General features: G+C 38.5%; 1 protein-coding gene across 3 annotated transcripts in view; it reads left to right on the forward strand.

Annotated features, from left to right (window-relative positions):
* Nucleotides 1–20,119, forward strand: part of LOC119508109 (synuclein alpha interacting protein) — a 144,292-nt gene that overhangs the window by 95,089 nt on the left and 29,084 nt on the right. For all 3 annotated transcript variants that reach the window (XM_037801566.1, XM_037801564.1, XM_037801567.1), the window contains 3 exons: nucleotides 10,494–11,362; nucleotides 12,947–13,126; nucleotides 19,218–19,331. In XM_037801566.1, the coding sequence (XP_037657494.1) occupies nucleotides 10,494–11,362; nucleotides 12,947–13,126; nucleotides 19,218–19,331 (1,163 nt within the window). The remainder of the gene's footprint in view (nucleotides 1–10,493; nucleotides 11,363–12,946; nucleotides 13,127–19,217; nucleotides 19,332–20,119) is intronic.

Raw genomic sequence — 20,119 nt, forward strand, 5'->3', positions numbered from 1 at the left:
AACCCCATCTCCAGTTGTCTTCCTTCCATTTGCCCTTCAGCTTCTCCAGTCTGGCTTCCCCCTCTCCTAGTAAAGTCACTATGATTTCCATGTTGTTAAATCCATTGGCTCTTTGATATTCTCATTGTTCTTACCTCATTGCATTATTTGAGACTGTTAACCACTGATTTCTGGAAACAGCCCCTTCTTGGCTTTGTGCTACCACCTTTTTCCTCCTTTTTCTCATAACACTCTGACTTCTCTAGTCTCCTTTGCTAATTCTTCCTCCTCTGCTTGACTTCTAAATATTCAGGTGGGATTACTAATAGGACCCCCTCTCCTTTCAATCTGTAAATGTCTTTAGGTTGGTACCCCATCCATTCCCCTGGCTTCGAATACCCTCTGCATGCTGCTGCTACTCCTCTCAGCCTCCTATTTGATGGCCCACTGAATAGCTTCATTTGATGTCTCATAGAATTCTAAAAACAAGTTCTTGAATCTCCCTCTCCAACAAGTTGCTCCTCAGGCTACCCCTCAAGCAAATGGCACCAGCATGGAATTAGTTGTTGAAGCCAGTATTCTCCCTCTCCCTCATACTCACACCATTTGTTCACTACATCTGGAGTATTCTATTTTCAAAGTATATTCCCATCCGTTCGCTTCTCTCCATCTCAACGGCCACCGTCAGGGCCAGGCCACGTATGTGTTCCATCTGGATTGAGAGCCTCCTAAACTGGTCTCCTCAACTTTTCCCTTCCCATCCCCCCAGCAAATCTTGCCCTATCCCAGTAATAATCTTTTTCAAATAGAATGGGCATTGGCATTAAATATAAAACAGATGATATCCGTGAAAATCCTCCAATGATACCCCGTTTTAGTTAAAATAAAAACCAAACTCTTTGTTATAGCCAATAAGACCCCCAAGTGAGCTGGCTTCTGACAACTCCCTCCAAATTTATCTTCTGTCCTTTCTCTCTGGCTCACTCTGCTGTAGCTTTAAGAACTACTGTGGAACCTGCCAAATTCTCCCCTGCTTTACGCATTTGTGAATGTACTTCCTATTACCTAGATCTTCCCAAATTAGCTTTTCTCTTGTGTTTTCACCAGATCCTCACATAATTGGCTTCTTCTCACTCCCTAGGTTTAGGCCTAAATGTCACCTCCTTGATAAGGCCTTCTCCAGCTGTTCTACTCCATGGGTACCCTCAGCTGTTCTCTACTCCAACACCCTGCTTGTTTCCTTCAAAGCATTTTGCATTTTGTAATTTCTTATTCATCTGAATACTTGATTTATTGTCTGGTGCCCCATGATGGCATGTTTTATTATATTCCTACATATCTTGTTCATATTAAAAAGAGCTTGCCACCTTTAACCATTTGAAGAATTGGCAGCTGGAAGAACAGAATCTCAATTATAAGACAGTTCTAATGCTAATTTAGGCTAACACCACTAAAGATAAACAGAATAGGAAAATACATCCACTCAACTTTAAGGAAAGTTATTATTAAAAGCCATTTTTCTAACTTTGCTCCCTCACAGAAGCTTCATAGTAAGTGGTTACCAAAATTTAGACAGAGCACAGTTGGGGATTTAGGTTAAAGTTAATATGAAATGAATAGGACCAAGTTTTGCTTCTGGTTTCTGGGATTCCATTGCCTACATGTGACCCAAATAGAGAAAATGTGAACTGTATGTTTGGGGAATAATTTTAATTTTGATAAAGTGGTCCTACAGTGTTATGGAAAGAAAGTTGGAGTCAGGCAACCTCAGACTTGTTTGAGCAGTCAGCATGCTGTGTAATTTTCCACACATCACTTAAAATTCCCTAAGTGAGAATTCAAGTGAGAATAAATAAGAACAGGCTATCTATCCTTGAAAGTTGTTGCAAAAACCTCTAATGAAATCATATTCTTTCTTTGTACTCAGAAATGTAGAAAGCCTTACACAAGTATACTGTGTTGGCAATTTCTAAAAGTGCTCAGCGGAGAAAAATTTAGGAAAATGCCAATTTAGAGGTATCATTTTTGAAGAATTTCATCTTCTAAAAAAAAATGTTTTATCATTGTTTATAACAGTGCCTGGGTGAAGTTTATACTGAACTGCCCCTGAAGACAGAGGCCCGGTAGCTCTGCTGTTCATTTATCTTGGGAAGAGCCACTGTCTGCTTTCCTCCCACTTTGCTTTGCTACAGCCCCACCTGCCCTTTGGCTCTCCAGCCTCGTAACTGAGACCTCTGACTGGGACAGAAGCTGGGGTAGGCGGACCTGGGGGCCTGCCAAGAAGAAGAACAGGCTGCAGGCCAGTGCGAGCAGTTCCCCCCATCTCTCTCCCCTCCTGGCCTTAAGTGTGCCTCTCACAAAATAATACAGGTTTCAAGACCCACCACTTTGTTTCTCATGGATAACAGAATTGATCTAACTTTTAACAAAAAACAGGAGGGAACACTTATTTACCCTAAAGACATACCTTTTTCTTTCTTTTCTTGGTGTCTAAAGCTAAGTTTCTAATAAGGACACATAATGCCTTAGTTACAAGTAAAGTTTACACACACACACACACAAAACCCGCCTGTTCCATCTGTTCCTTGCCGAGGAGCTATAAATTGGTGTTCTTTGTCCTTAACAGTCCATTAAAACTGGAAAACATCGCCACCTTCAGTTAAAAGGCGTAAGTTTGTCCCTTCATTGACAGAAACCACTCCAGGCTTGCTTACAGGCTATCCCCTCTGACTGCCCTCTCTCTCTCTGTCTCCTCTCTCTTGTACTTTTCTGCTCAATGAGCCTTTTCACTGTTCCTTGACGTGTATTTATCTTTATAGCTCAAGACAAAGGGGGAGAGAAAGAAAAAATGAAAACCTGGTGGATGGTTCTGGAGTGAATACAAGACTTAATCCACTCAAGAGGCTTTGCTATGTCAAAGTGAAGGTCAACATACTTTTTAGATGACAGAATAACTCTTTAACTGTGTACTTTCTTCAGAACCACCAATTGCTATTCTATATAAACTGTACTTTTGAAGAGCAAAGGTTTTAAGTTGTCAAAATATTGAGTCTGATTTCATGATAGAATATGCCTCTTTGGTGAAGAAGTATCTTTTCTAATCCAAGGTAGTAGGGCTTGAGTAGCTAAATGAGTTTTCACAGAACAAAGAAATGGCTGCAGAAAGGGTGAAGAAGTTATGTGAGTAGGTCTCAAAAATTCTGGCCAGAGCTTGGAATAATGAAACATGAATCCGACATTTTTGACAACAGCTGCTTGATATCAGTAGCCACTTAAAGTCAAGACATTTAGAATCCAAGTCAGTGAATCTTTTTCCTTAGTATTTTAGCATCTTAATGGGAGTGGCTCATTGGCTGGCATTTTTATAATAAACTGCTCTGTACCACCCCCTTTTAGTCTTCACAACACTGTCAATAAGAGCCTTGTGGTATCAACGAAAGGGATGAGCAGCCTACCTTGTGGAAGCATTCTAGAAGCATGCATTTCTCACACACATTCGCTCTTCTCAGCATAAAGCGCCTGGTACAATTCTCCAAACTCAGAGTTAACGTCATCCTTTCTTGGATCAGATTACAGTCTAGTCTCCAAGGGAAGTACAGAAAGGCATCCAGCAGTAGTCCTCCCTTGGACTGCGTACCCTTCTTCCTGCTGTCATGAGACAGTGTAAGCCACCTGTCATCACTTCTTGCAGAGTCTGAGGTGTTTGCAATAAATGGCCCCACTACAGATTTCAGTTTACATTGGATTAAGGAACCTGAAACTGGGACTCTAACACTGACAGTCTTTCATTAATGTCACCCCTTTAGGTGTAAAAAAAAAAAAAAAAATGGAAGGAGATGGAATTAAAGTTAGAGAACTTCAAAGGTACGTCCTTAGAGGGGCCTTCTACTCCAGTAGCTATAGAGTGTTCTACTACATCTACTTTAAGGCAGTTACAGCTGAAGCTGACCACTTCGTTTCTTACGGAAATTTAACTTTTAACAAAAAACAGTAGAGAAGCACTATTTTACCCTAAAGACATGTCCCTTTTCTCTCTTACTGGTATCTAAAGTTACTTTTCTAATATGGAAAGATAACTCCATATTTAGAAGTAAAATAAACAGGCATTTTGGGAGCCAGCAATGACGTTCAGTCTTGAAAACTGGATCCACCATTTCAAGAGCAAACTGTAAATTATCTTCCTAAGAAAATACTAATTTATCAGTCTCACGAGCCAAAGAGTTGTTCTGTGTCAGCAATCAGCTTAGCCTCATAATTATAAATTAGTGAGGATCTGGTGAAAGATGTGGATCTAGAAGAATTATAGTGTTTCAATAGTGAGTCACTCAGAATAGAGAGCCCTGTTATTTGTAGACATTTCCATACAGTCATAGAAATTTGGAGTGTGGATCAGATCTTAACAATCATGTAGCCTAACCCCTTTGTTTTACAGGTGAGGAAACTGAGGCTTAGTATTTGTAGGAAATAATGAAAATATTTTGATACGCAGCACATCTTCTAAACATATGTCTGAGCATCTTCAATAGCTTACTATCTTTGAAATATTCAGCACAGTGTGCCTAAAAGTGGCTAAACTGACCTATTGTGATAAGACGCATTTAACCATTTACTATAGTTTGCATCTTTGGTCTGGAATGTTCCTTCCTTCCTTCCATCCTTCCTTCTTTTCCTTCCAAGATTTAGCCACTGAGCCCCCAATATCTGCCAGAGACTGTGCTATTCAGAGGGGTACTTATAAACACAAGTAGGCTCACAAGCAAAGAGAAGGTAAAATAGACTCGTGAGTGAATATGTGGAACAGAGCTTCAGAAATGACCAACTCTGGGTGTGTGCAAATATTATCTGGGTACTAAGAAGCAAGGAGTAACTATTCCCTGGGAGAATCAGAGGAACTGCACCAAGGAGGTGACATCCAAGTTGGATCTTGTTAGAGGACCCTGAGTCTCAGGCAGAAAAGGTGACAAGGGCATTATAGGAGAGGTAGAGCAAGCCCCAAAGCAGGAGCAATGAAGGGTGAGCATGGCGTGTCCAGAGAAGATGAAGTTAGCAGTGGAGGTGGAGGGAAAAAATTAGTGATTTGGGAATGATGGGTGCTGAGATGAGAAGGTAAATTATAAAATGCATAAAAGAACTGCTGCATACCATGCTAAGGAATTTAGCCATTATCCTGAAAGCAAGAGTTTCCCAAACCTCAGTAATTCATGTATCATTTCCGCAAACTTGTGTTATATCCAAGGTCTACCTATGTTATTTTTTCTTTATACCACCTGTACTATTATTTATGTAGTATATTTTTCTAACAATACTCACTTTTCAACATTTGTTTTTTATGCAATTTTATTGAGATATAATCACATAACATACAATCATTCAAAGTGTACAATCAGTTGTTCACAGTATCATCATATAGTTGTGCATTCATCACCACAATCAAACTTTGAGCATTTTCATTACTCCAAAAAATAAAATTAAAATTAAAATAAAAAAGAACATCCAAAACATCCCATTCCCCTCCTCCCCCTCCATTGTTCATTTACTTTTAATACAGTTTAATATAGATACATTCACACACCCTACAGTCATCCACAGTATACAATCATTTATTCACAGCACCATCATACATTTGTGCATTCATCACCAGAATCAATTTTTGAACCCTTTCCTTACTCCAAGATAAAAATAAAAGTGAAAAAGGATACCCAAAACTTTCCATCCCCTCCATCCCACCCTATTTTTCATCCAATTTTTGTCCCAATTTTTCCACTCATCTGTCCATACACTGGGTAAAGGGAGTGTGAGCCACAAGGTTTTCACAATCACACAGTCACACTATGCAAGCTACATCATTATACAGTCGTCTTCAAGAATCAAGGTTGCAGTTTGACCACTTCAGGTATCTCCCTCTAGCCATTCTAACACACTAAAACCTAAAAAATGATATCTATATAGCACATAAGAATGCCCTCTAGAGTAACCTCTCGACTCCATTTGAAATCTCTCAGTCACTGGAATCTTATTTTGTTTCATCTCTCCTCCCCCTTCTGGTCAAGAAGATCCTCTAAATCCCACAGTGCTGGGTCCAGGCTCATCTCCAGGAGTTGTTTTCTGCTCAACATTTGTTTTTAAAAGAAACTTTGTCTCTGCTGTAAATAGAAGATCTATGTCCTTTGCAATGAATTCATATTAAGATAATTCATCTTTAAGTGAATATTGTGAAATTAAACATTCTTGTTTCCTCTTTGACTTTGAAATTCTGACCCTGAGGCCTGCAGTCTCATTGTTATAAAGGGAGATAGGTAAGTTTGGGAGAGGAGTTAAATTCATTCTGGCACCAAACTGAGACTCCATAAATCAATTAGGAGGAAGAAAGAGAATTGAAAGGTGAATAACTTTCTTGTCCTGTGTCAGAGGTACTTAAGTGGTACCCATGTGTCATCACAGATACTGTAGGAATATGCATCCCACATATGGGGAAATATTGTTTTAGGTAGTGCAGAGCCACCTGGGGCTTTTGATCTTAAAAGTGACAAAATCAGACTTATGTGATGCGGGGTAACTCAGGACTGTAAAGAGAGAACAAGGGAAGCAGGGAGAACTTCCTGAGCTGCAGAGAGGCTCCCAATGTGGCCCAGTCAGTGTAGTGAGGGAGAAGAAGGTCTCCATTAGGATGAGGCCACAGCAGGACTCGGTGCCTGAGGGATGTGGGGCAGGGGTCAAAGAAAGACATGGTCAAGGATGTCTTGGACAATTCATGACTTGGACAGACATGAATCGCCTGGGAGACTGCATGAATGGTAATGTGATTATCCAGGCCAAGACCACAGGCCAAGGAATGTGTTTGAGGAAGGGAGAGTAGAATGTGTGTGTGTTGGGGTGGGGAGGCGAAGGGGAGGAAGCGGACTAGGGTAGAGAGGGATAAGTCCCTTATGTTGGGACATGCTGCCCATCATAAATCCTTGCCCATCCTACGCCCATTGTAAATGCTTGTTGAATAAATGGCTACATAGGGATGGTCAGCAGACAATTGGAAATACATTGCTGGAGCTCAGAGGCATTCCAGTGGCCATCCGGAATGGATGAAGATGATTGTGTCCTATAAACAGTATCAACTACATTTTCATTTACCTACTGACCATTTAGAAAAGTTGTGACATAACCAGATAGACAGGTTTAAGGCATATGAGACAAGTTTGCTTTATTGAAATGTTAAAAATGAATCCGTTCAACAAAAAGTCGTTAAGAACCTGCTTATGTAAAGCAGTTAATTACCTGGGTGCTTTGAGAAATGGATAAATTAGTTCCTGTTCTCACAGAGCTTGTAAAAATCTAAGATAACAGATAAAATTTTCAGAGATTTAAATTTTGTTAACACGTGAAGCACTTATTCTTGATTTCCAGAAAACAAATTTAGCCTCAAAATCTTTCTAGTAACCATAGTTAGTCTGACGTTTGTTTCCATTTATCATGAGAAGTTTACTGTAACATTGGAGTAGAACAAAAGTTAGTGAAATCTTTGGTAGACTGATAGAATTGGAAGTGAAAATCTTGCCAGTTATTAATAGCTTTTTTCCGTAAGTTGTGCTTAAAATGACCATTTGCCTAGTGTAGAAGAAATGAACTAATTGAGTTTTGTCTTTTGTATATAATATAAAATTGCCCTTGCTTTCAGATGAGTACATGATACAACAATAAACTGGCACATTCTCAAGAAAGCCTGTTACATAATGCATTTTTCATGACTGGGATCTTTTTTCTTGGCAGTCATGACCCAGATTAGAAAGCACCAATTTAACACTCAGCCGAAAAATGAATCATAGGTTCGAATAAGAGGAGGCACAACAAGCCTTAATGCTGATGTCCTGTCTTTGTTTTTAGACCCTTCTGTGGAAAGAAGTGTTTTCATAAGACTCAGACAGAATTCATTTCCATAGAGCGTTCTTAATGGCTTCTGTTAGAACAAAACAGCTGGGAAACATATGGTATCCATTTCCCTGTATCACTTGGAAAAAATTTCACATGTAAATAAAGCTAACATAAAAGAGTAGCCCTTTGAACCCACGACCTTATGCAATACATAAATATACTGTACAAAGCATTCGTTGTATTGACCCACCAAGCTATGTAGCTTTAAACGTTTTTATTACATCCTGAATGCACATTTCTAAGCAGTTTCAAAGAAATCAAGGTAATTGGCAAAATATTAGCAAACAATATTAATAAGCATCTCAGAAATGACATTGAATACCTATGCATATATTTACCCACTGTATTTGAATCTTTTCAGAAAATTGATCAAATTAAAAGCATATTTACACATTATAAACTCTATATCCACTGTCTCTCTTCTGTTTTAAATAAAAAAGTAACCACGTGTTCCTGAAAGAGAGAATGGCTTGGCAGAAATTTCTGGCAGACATTAATTGTTCACAGCTTCACATGTTTAGGGAGAAAGGGACATATAAAGATAGAAAAACTTTCATAATTTATAATGACCAAATGGAATTAGTCTTTGCCTTTGCAAATTTACGTTTCATAAATAACTTTAGAAATCTAACTCTTATTGGTGATTATCACCCCCACAGAGTTTATTAACAAGACTTTTGTTCCCTGTGAAATTAGACTGTAAACTTCTCAGAAGGATGCACTTTGGGCATTTAAAAATAGATTTTATGCATTGTACAAAGTGAGATTCAAATTCAAATACTAACTTTGTTAATTGTCTACTCTGTGCCAAACATTATGTACAGCTAAGAATAGGGCCCACAACAAGGAAGAGAAGCAGTAGCCTACAAAAGCATCTAGATACCTTCCTTCCCTTCTGAAACATGCCCTATTATGCCTGTTCTTTAGTGGAGAGAATCCAGCCCTCCTTCCATACCTTATACTGTTCTCTTCTTAGATTCTAACATGCCAGAGCCAGGCAGGCCTCAGAGGTGGGCTGTTTAGTGGAGTCCCTCTGAAACTCCATGCAAAATTGCAGTTCATTGAGGGGAAAGAACCTGCTGATGCTTACAGAGCGTCCATACTTAGGACATGCTCATCTCTTTAGCTTGGTTCCAGAACTTCTCTAAGTCCTTTCAGAACACAACCCAGAAGCAGGAAGAATGACCAATGATCTAAATTTAGAGAACATTTAATAACTTTTGCATGCCACTTTTGCCCCGAGAATCAGTAGTAGTCAGGAACTATCAAGGAAGTTATAGACCTGAGTACACACCAGTCCCAGGTTCTTTTATTCTTTGGTTGTACCCAGTAGCAAAGAACATAACAAACACATGCTTTCCAGTTAAATATTTCCCACCTGCTATTTTTCCAGAAGAGGAGAGTTAGATGGGGGGTCCCCAGTTGGAGGGCAGACCCTGAAATCTCATCTCGTTGATAAGGGTTGGTGTATGCTAAGTGGAAGGAGAATAGGAACCCATAAATCAGTAGCCTGCAATTTCCCAAGTGTTTAGTCAGGACAGTGGCCCAGAAAGGAAGCAACATCATCATGACTGAGGAGACTAATGTAGCTCCATCAGGCTGCCTCAAGAGGAGGCACGGGAGCCTCACTTCATGTGAGGCTAACCAGGAGAGGTCGTGGCTATTTTACCTCCAGATGCATCTAGATGTTTCACTTTGCACTCCGTCTCAACCAGACACTGACTCAAATTTAAACCAACATTCAATCTTTACCTAAGCTTAGCACAGAATAGAGGAAAACCCAGTCTTCCCACCCATCGTCCCTTTGCAGCTTCCTTCTTATTTGTTTCCAGCTTCCTCAGCAAGGGAGGGCATGTTCTGATGTGAGTTTTTAGCACATTGTAGTTCCAGAAAACACCATGAAATACCTCTGTAGGATGGTTAACTGGAATGTTTCGTCTACGGTGGGGTAAAGTCAACCATGCCTTTTCTCCCCTGGCCTAGGCAGCTTCTGACTACTTTATTCCTTTCTGTTCTTTCTGTAATCCACCGAACAGGAGACCAAGTGAGTCATCCAACAGGACACAGTTTGAGTTTACCCAACATTAAATAATTTACTCCTTCTTTGTATCTTTATATGGGACTTCTTAAGCATTTGGTGAGTGTGTGTGTGTGTGTGCTTGTGTGTACACGAACACATATCCCTTAGCTCTCTAAATTAGTTGGAAGTTTATTTAACACTGAGCATCCTATCCTCTAATTCTGCTGGAATGGACGTTTCCAGGGTCGTGGCAAGTATTGGAATACTGCCAGAGAGGTGGATCTATCCAGGGAATAAACTCTCTGGGTTTGGTTTTCTTTAGCTGTCTGCTTTTATTATTATTACTGTTTTAATTAATTTTGAGCCCATATGTCTTCATTTTCTTTTGTCATTCATTGTTTTCCACTGGTAGGAATGAAATGTTTGTTTTACGGTTGCAAGTCCTCTCTAAATCATCCCTTTACACAGGGGGTTAATTTGAGCCTAACTTGAGTGAACATTTGCCTGCATGGCCAAAATATTTTCAGCATTTCAATTTAATAGTCTCCTCTTTTAATTTTTTTTTAAATAGTTTCTAACTCTAGTTGGAATTGTGGCGTCTCAACTCTTATTACAAACACACAAAAGCCCACAGGAATCGCTGATGTATACAGTAAGTTCCGCCCAGTGAAGCGGGTATCCCCACTGAAACATCAACCAGAGACTCTGGAGAACAATGACAGCGATGACCAAAAGAACCAGAAGGTGGAGCACCAGAAAGGGGGTGATTCTGACCCAGGTCCCACTCCTGAAGAGCTCGGCCCCGGAGATGGAGAGGGTGGCCTGCAGGGTAAGATCCCCGAGCCCAGCACGTTGCTGGGCGAACTGGAGCATTATGACCTTGACATGGATGAGATTCTGGATGTGCCTTACATTAAATCCAGTCAGCAGCTTGCCTCTTTTACCAAGATTACTTCAGAAAAAAGAATTTTAGGTTTATGCACAACCACCAATGGCCTTTCTGGCAAAGCCTGTTCTGCAGGAAGTGCTGAGAACTCGCCGTCCAACATGACTCCCTTTTGTGTTCTTTCTCCTGTGAAAAGCCCTCACCTGAGAAAAGCGTCGTCTGTTGTCCGCGACCAGCACAAGCTTTCCACTGAAGAGCCTGAGAGCTCACCCCCTCTGGTTAAATGTGGCTCCACGTATGAGCCCGAAAACCAGAGTAAGGACTTCCTAAACAAGACCTTGGGTGATTCTCATGGCCAAAAGGCTGAGAAGGCGGTGCCAGACTGTCAGCTCAGGGCTTTCCATCTGCTGTCCTCGGCAACCGAACCCAAACTGGAAGAGCACATCAGGGGCATGAATTGGACCAGTTCCCAAGGCCCAGAAGAAAAGAGTGAGTATCTGAAAAAAGCAAAAAGCATCTTGAACATCGTTAAAGAAGGACAAATATCTCTCCTGGTAAGTATAATCCAGTTTACTTATGCATATTGATAATTTAGAGACTCCATTTTATCGGCTCCCATTCAATAGTAACGGAATGATGATGCATTTGTTTTGGTTCTAGTTTAATCTTCCCTTGTGGCTTTAGTTGGGAAGGGTGACTTTTTGAGTTTAGAAATAACAAGTTATGAGGTTAATACAGGGAAAAATAAATGGCTATAGAGGGTGTATTATTTCATTGTAACTTTGCATTAATTCGACTGGAATAAGAAAAATCTAAAACAAAAGCAAAACAAAGAAAGCCACCCAGCACTTTTTTTTTTGACTTGAATCTTAATGTCTTTCTGTTTGCTTTCCAAACTGTTCCCAACTTTCTCACACAGTTATTTGTGGAGATGTCAGTTCCTTGCTGATGGCAGACCTGCCAGATATGTGAACAGAGGGTCTTCTGTTTTTTGGTGATCATTATTCAGGAGAGTCAGACCAGGATGTTTGAAAAGCATTTGCAGAGAGAAGCTTACCTTAGCGCTTGATTGCCCTCTGACCCACACAGAGTTTTTACTTAGTTCCAGCCCTGTATGTCTAAGGAGCATAAGGAAGCTTTTCTGAAGACTCTAGACACAGAGTAACATGATGTAAGAAAAGTCTGTTCTGCTTAGAGTCAGAGAGAGCTTAGCTGAAATAGCATTCCATCTGCCTGTATTGTTCTTTTCTTGCTTCCAAACTTGGATCAAACAGTAGCAAGCCTGAGCTGATATAATGATGTTAATTAAAGTCTCATTCAAGAAAATTACCCCCTCTTGGCAACCTGATTCCACTTAGTGTAGAGGCATACCTATATAAGAGCAATGCACTTGGTTTATTGTCTAACAGCATATTGTAATAGGACAATACAGTTGAACAGTTTTAATAACAAAGTAATAAAAAAATCTTTCCTGAAAAAAATGTCTTTTCCATTCTTTCTGGCTCTCTCTCTATATTTCTCTTTGTTTCATTCCTTTCTTTTGCTTCCCATGTTTTCATGTTTCCCAATTGATAATGCCTCTCAGATCACCCAACAGTCTCTATCAACCAGTCCATAGCTGAGGGGGCTGAACATCTCTAGAGGTGTGAAAACCAAAGGCCAGCAAGTTCCAGATATCCCTAGGAGATACCCTTGGGGCAAAGGTGTCTCAAGGCACCTCTGGAAGCAGTAGTATCAGCACACATCTTATGGTTTGCAGAGAAAGCCAGTTTTCCACAGTTCAAGACAAAGCAAATGGTTGAGACAAATGGTTTGTTCATTCGACAGTGAAAAGACAGACTTGAACCTACCTCTTACCATAAATGTCACTGCAGTTGTTTGAACCCTCCACAAGCTCATTGTCTCTGGCTGTCTCACATGAAGTTCTGTCTCAAAACTCATGTTCCAAAGCATTTTATACAAAGAATGTAATAGAAAGTCATTAGAATTAATAGCAGGGGACACTGATTTATCAGATCCCTGTGGCGGCCACCAGAGCTTCTGGAACCTCATCTCTTCTTCATATACCCTGAGCAAAATCCCCACAGTGTCTCATTATGATTTATTTGCCTAAGTTTTCTCTCTTACTCTTTGCACAGCCACACTTAGCTGCAGACAATTTGGACAAAATTCACGATGAAAGCGGAAACAATCTGTTACACGTTGCCGCGTCACAGGGACACTCAGAATGTCTGCAGCACCTCACGTCTTTGATGGGAGAAGATTGCCTCAGTGAGCGAAATGCCGAGAAGTTGACTCCGGCTGGCCTGGCCATCAAGGTGACTGGTTGGGGTGGGCCCTCCACAGCTAGAAGTTGGATTTCTATTTTTTTATGATTCCTAGTGAGCTGAAGTGTTGGAACGGAGAGAGAGGAGATTGATTTACCAAACAACAAATGAATAGATTGCATTTGGAAGATAGATCATTTCAGTCACTAACTGCTTTGAGATTCTGAGACTATTTTCTAATTTACTGTCTAAGGAGGGTGAGCTTCAAATCAGCTAATAAAGAGAAAAGAAAATGATCTATTGTGGTTCTAAGGACTTTTGTTATTCAGGAATTTAGATCCTTAACCACATCTGCATCTATAAGCAGCTGTTACATTTTTTCCTAATGTGAGTATAATGAGCAAGACAAATGAGGAAAAGGTGTATTTTAAGCGATGATAGCACTCAAGAGTATTTCAGGTAATGAAGTGGACTTTTAATGGATCACATCTGAAGTTTAAATGTCATCGGTATCAGGAATTGTTTAGAATATCAGTGCTGAGTTTAACTCTTGCAGAGCACAGTTTGTTGCCCAAAACTACACAAATTAATGCCACCTGGGATAAAGTTAAAACTTAGAAACAGTTGTATAGGAAAACATAGGCACTGCCATGTGTCCTTGCAAAACATAACACATCACTAGAAAGATAGCTATTAAACTAAAATTACATGTACAATCTTTGGCAAATAAATGTAGGATGCAGTCATCATTATTAATAAGCCAAAAGTGAATTTCAGTGAAATATAAGGCTTGTGCTGCATATGCACTTTGCTTTACATAATGGTTGTGTCTTCTAACAGCTGAATAATCATAACTTTTATAAGTGGAATTATATTGAAATTGGAATTTACTAAGGATCTTGCTCATTAAAGAAACCTACTTGTGAATTCATTAAAGAACATTTCACATTTGAAAAACAAGCAATTGCTTCCCTATGCCTAATACGTCTTTTATGAAAATCTGAAATTTTGTGTGTTCAATTCATTTACCATTCGGTAAAGTTATTTTATATATTTAAAAAATTTTTTCTGTTTTATTTAACTTTACTCAAAATTGAGGTATGTTTTCAAAGATAGAAAATATCTTATTTTATAAAATAGGTAACTTATGACTCCAGTAAATATCATTTTCCTTTGGTTGGGAAGGATGCTGTGACAGATTGAAACCTGACCCATGATGGCCAGCAGCCATCGTGAAGAAAGAGGAACCAAATGTGAGGTCAAGGTTCAGGAGAATTCAAAGATGTGTGCTGTGTCCACCAGGCACTATGTTAGGCACTAGTAATGAAAATTTGAATAGGACATTGTCCCTTTTCTTAAGGAGCTGGTAGCCTGTGGCTAGGATAGGTAAGTTAATCAGTGATACAGGTAATACAAGTAATAGGAAATTCCCGGATCTCGGCCTGCAGCAGGTTTCTGAGGGAAGACAGGGGTTGGGTCTGGTCATCCCTGAGATGTGTCCTGGATGAATAAAGTATTTTGCAATGCCTGTGAGTGTTGACATCTACCTTGTCATTTTACTGTTTAAAAAATACAGCTCTCGTTTACTTTTCCTGACTAGTGGTACATTTTCCAGTACTTCCTATAGCTGAGTGAAATGTTTTTCTTAATTTATATCCCCTGGTACTTGGTTTGATAGAATGAGAGTCTCAAGAGAAGGAAGGAGCATGAAACACTAATGTTCATCAAGCCATCCCTCAGTATCAACTCCTTCCACCATATCCACATTAAGTGTTAATTCACTCTTACACTCCTCCTGTCAGCATAGCATTAGCAACATAACAGAGCGCAAATGAAAACAGCAGATATTTTATTTGTTTGTTTGAATGGTTCTTTTCAATGAGAAACACCTGTCAAAACCGTAAGATTCATAAGTTTTTACAGATTTGGGGTCTCTGACTTTTCATATTTTCCTTCCTGACCATGAGTTGAGAAATGGAAGTATTCTTCTATTTGTTTATTTAATATAGAATTTACAGAAGCAGAAAATACAAATATTTTGTAACAAGTGCTACCTCCTTCAGAAATCTGTCCTGATGCCTCATTCATAAATTGTGATGGACAGAGATAAAGTTCTGGGAGCCCTAAGAAGTCATCCTTCTTCCATTTCAAGCCTCATTTTAAGCACCAGTAACTGATTGGTGGTGTTTCACTTCATTAAGCATAGCTCCCAGAGCTCTGCTGTCATTAAAGACAAACAAACTTGTTACAAATGAGTAGAAGTCACTTGGCTAATATTACTTGGCTGACAGGAAGCAGAGTCAGAGACAAGGTATCAAATTTAAAGGTTACCTGAGAAACAGAGCTTTGAAGTCCTACAGAGGCCTAAGAACATCTCCCCCATTCTTAATCCTGAAAGGGAACATAATAGATGCTTGCCAGTTACATGCAGAATTTATTGAGTGTTTTGTGGAGGACCCAACACTAGATACTGTGGGAGTTCAGGGCATTACTGCGTGCCCTTTGGGAATGGTTAAGCAAAGCAGTTAGAAAGATTTGTAAAAGGAGGTGAAAGAAGTCTGTTTTCTAAAAAGGGGCCAGTGCAAGAAATTATTTTAGGAGCCAAACAGACTTAAAATGAAATAACCTTTATTCCTTTTTCATTTCTCTTTCAGTCCTTCTGATTAAGCCCAAGGGGGAAGTGTTGATCTGGTAATAACATGACTTCAAACACATAACCCTGCTGATATTCCTTTTTAACAAAAAGTGAGCAGCCCAGCCCCAGGCTCAGACTTCAGGAGGCAAAAATCCCCTGCTAGAATTTAATAACTTTTCTTGTTTTCTTGGTATTTGTCTTTATGGCACAGTGATATTAGTTTCAAACTCATGGTAGTGATATAATATTTCCTTCTGACTTTCTAGCAGCATTTTATTTTAAATGTTGCATGCCTGTAGACCCAACAGACATCTGCAGAATAGTACACCCAATAAGCAACAGAATATACAGTCTTCTCAAAGGCATAGGGGACATTTTCCAGGATGGACTATACATTAGGCCATAAAACAAGTCTCAATAAATTAGAAAGACTGAAATGATGCAAAGTATGTTCTCCAGCCACAGCGGAACACAATTAGGAATCAATAACAAAAGAAAATTCAGGAAATTCACAAATATGGGGGGAGTTAACACACTCTTAAATAGTGGGTCAAAGAAGAAATCACAAGGGAAATAGGAAATACTTTGAGATGAATGAAAGTAAAAACAACATAATAAAATTTATGGGATGCAGTTAAAGCAGTATTTAGAGGAAAATTTATAGTTATAAATGCCTGTATTCAAAAAGAATAAAGCTCTCAAATCAATAACGTAATCTTCCACCTTAGGAAACTAGAAAAAGAAGAGCAAACTAAATCCAAAGCAAGTAGAAGGAAGGAAATAATAAATATTTGAAACAGAAATAAATGAAATAGAGAAGAGCAAAACAATAGAGAAAATGAGTGAAACCAAAAGTTGGTTCTTTGAAAAGATCATCAAAATTAACATATCTTTAGCTAGACTGGCCAAGAAAAAAAAGAGAAAAGGCTCAAATTACTAAAATCAGAGTTGTTGCCTCACATTTTTGTATAAATACCAGTTAATGAATGTTAAACTACTTTGCCAATAAGCACTCAGTGATGTTCAATAAATGTGGCTGGCATCCCTTTCTTCATTTAGAGGAATGAAATCTGTTGTATCAATGTTTTATTAATTCTGGCGGGAAACACTTGGCATGCCTGAATGGAGTAATTTAAGGAAAGTCTATAATGAAGGAATTATACACAAAAGAGTGGGTGGGGTGTAGGGAGCCCACAGATAGTACAGTATCCTGTGGTCACTAATAGGGCACTGATACCACACGTAAGCCTGAAGGAGCTGGGGAAAGAATAGTTTACAAAACCTGAGCTAAAGGGGGCTGAGTAGAAAGCACTGGCTGATTTTTGAGTAGAGACTGGTCCAAGAACTCAGTCTTCTCTATTGTAGAATAGCAGAGATAATAGTGACTACTCATAAGTTTACTGTGAAGATTAAATGAGATAAAGCTTGTGAGCTCCCCTTCTAATGGGTTTCCAGGAAGAGAGGGCACCTCAAACTCATTTTCCTGTCCTGATCTCCTGCCACTGCTCCAGCCAAACCCAACCAGAAGAGAGAGAACCAGGGAGCCAGCCCATATAGGTCAGCTTCCCAGGGCAGAGATTAGGGCAAAGACGGGAGGAGATGGACCCAAATGGGGCAACCAGAAGCAACTCCACACACACCTGATCATGCTAGATACCTGAAGAGAAGAGAATCTGCATGTGAATAGTTGGGAGTTACTATTTAAAATTCCTCGTGCAAATAGGAGTAAATGATGAATGAGCAGATGACCCCTCTGTCTTGCTTTTAGAAAAGGCTTTCTCCCTTGAGAAGTTAAATAGAATTCTAATATACAGAGAAAAAGTCCTGTTCTACTCAAATGTCACCTTCATTAAAGCCTTCCTGGCTCCATGCCCACGGTAGCTCATTTCTCCTATGCTGAGATTCCACGCTGCAAACCAGGAAGGCAATAGAATGTGTAATTTGTCTTAGAGAGTTATTGTGAGGCTCTAAGAGTGTTCTAATAATATAAGGGTAATGTATATTGTCTGCTTGGTAAGCTCACATGCTTTATCTCATTTAGTCTTCATGGTAACCTTATGAGGTAGTTACTGTTATCTTTGCTATTTCACAGTTGAGAAAACTAAATACCAGAGATAAAGTAAATTGTCCAAGTGTTGTAACTAAGTGGTAGATTAAGGATTTAGATCCATTTCAGGGTCTGGGTTTTAATCACTGGGTTATAAATATGGAGAAAAGCCTCTACTAATACATATTGCCTGTAAGTAACTGTTTACATGTCTCGATCACACTTTGTAACTCTTGCATAGGAGAGTGCCTGAAAGAGTTAAAAGCCAATAAGTAAAGATAAGAGAGAAGTTTAAATTTTAAAAAATTAGAAAATTAAGAGAATAATATCTGGTTTTATAAAACCCCCCCACAAAAGACTGCAAGAAATTCCTACTACTGCCTTTTTCTCTGCCGTATTTGCTTTACTGTCCCTCTTGATCCTAACTGAGGATTTTACATAGTCTGGTTTCCCCAAATACGTAAAAGTTGTGGATGATTGTCTTTGGTCTCAACAGTTTCATCATGAATAAAAATTTAAATAATGACCTCTTCTTTTAATTAATTTCCCCATTTTAAAAAAAAATTCAAATATTTTACTGATTACAATGATTTTTTTCACTGAAAAATATTTTATATGGGGGTTGGAAAACTGTTGTTCCATTGTATAAACTTTAAGTGAAAAATAATTAATTGACAATACCACGTGTTGGCTTGGATAGGGAACAATTCGAACACTCTTGTGTTGCTGAACCACTTTGACATTTTCCTATGCGTTAAATATGCACATACCAAGTGACCCAGAAATTCCACTCCTAGTTATTAACCCAACAGAAATAAAAGCATATATCTACAAAAAGATTCATACATGATTGTTCATAGCAGTTTTATTAATAGTACCCCCCAAAATGGAAACAGCTCATATGTCCATCAATAAGTGAATGGATAAACAAATTGTGGTATATTCTTATAATGGAATACTTTCAGTAATAAAAAGGAACAGTCTACAATACAAGCAACAGCTTGGATGAATTACAAGGGCATTATGTGGCAAACAAACCAGACACACAAAAAATACATACGCTAATCTGTTATGATAGAAATCAAATCAGTTGTTGCCTGGGGCAAAGATGAGGAAGATGAGAGCAAAGGGTTACAAGAAACTTTATGGGGTGATAGAAATGTTTTACATCTTGATTGGGGTGGTAGTCACAAGAGTGTGTATTTTGTCAAATGCATCAAATGTAAGCTTGAAAAGGAGACATTTTATAGTATGCAAATTTTACTTCAAAAATAACTGATTGAAATGATGAAAATGTATTTAATATCCAGCAATTGATTTATAGCCAAAATTACAGGTAAATTGAGCCAGGCAGAAATGCCAGCATTCAGTTTATTTCTTCGCTTGATAAAATTGCCATCTATGAGATATTTTTCAAATCTGAATAATCTTGAATTTCTTCTTCTTCTTTTTAAATCTAGAATGGCCAGTTGGAGTGCGTTCGCTGGATGGTGAGTGAAACAGAAGCCATAGCAGAATTGAGTTGTTCAAAGGATTTTCCAAGCCTTATTCATTACTCAGGCTGTTACGGCCAGGTATGAAGGAGTTTTTAAGTATCTCCTTTTGTTTGTCATATAACCTACCTCTTTTATTATTACTATTATTATGTTATTATTATTACTATTACTATTATTATGCCATGAAAATCCAAGCTTAAGAAATCATCAAAAATAAAACCAAAGTTTTATATACAATGATGTTCATTGTAGCACTTTTTTATTCATAGTATCCCCCTAAACGGAAACAACTCAAGTATCAATCAATAAAATAAGTGACTGGATAAACAAATTGTGGTATATTCGTACAATGGAATACTTTCAACAGTAAAAAGGAACAATCTGCAATACAAGCACATTTTTTAATGAAGAAAAATTTTAAACAACCTAAATATTCTAAGATAGGATAATGGATAAATCAATGAAGTTACATCTGTTTGATGGAATTTTCTGGGAAAATGTTCATTATTTAATATGAAATGAAAATGCATGATACGAAGCTGTTCCTATAATTTAGTACTAATTTTGAATTAGAGAGAAAGAAACAGGAATAGGAAATAAAACTAGAAAACCAATATCACAACATGTTTACTATAGTTATCACTGAGGATGGAATTATGGGTGGTTTTTATTTTAGTTTCTTTTTGTAATTTTCTGTATTTTCCCAATTTTCTACAATAAATACATTTTATTTTTGTAAAACGGAAAAATGGTATAATTTGTTTAACCCAAATTTGAAAAGAAAACCTTTACTAGGGCATTGCAAGCAAACCTTACTTGATTATTAAAGATGAGCAGTCATGCTAACTAGATGGCTTTTTGAGTTA

The sequence above is a fragment of the Choloepus didactylus genome, chromosome 13 (genome assembly GCF_015220235.1).
Source record: "Choloepus didactylus isolate mChoDid1 chromosome 13, mChoDid1.pri, whole genome shotgun sequence".
NCBI lineage: Eukaryota > Metazoa > Chordata > Mammalia > Pilosa > Megalonychidae > Choloepus > Choloepus didactylus.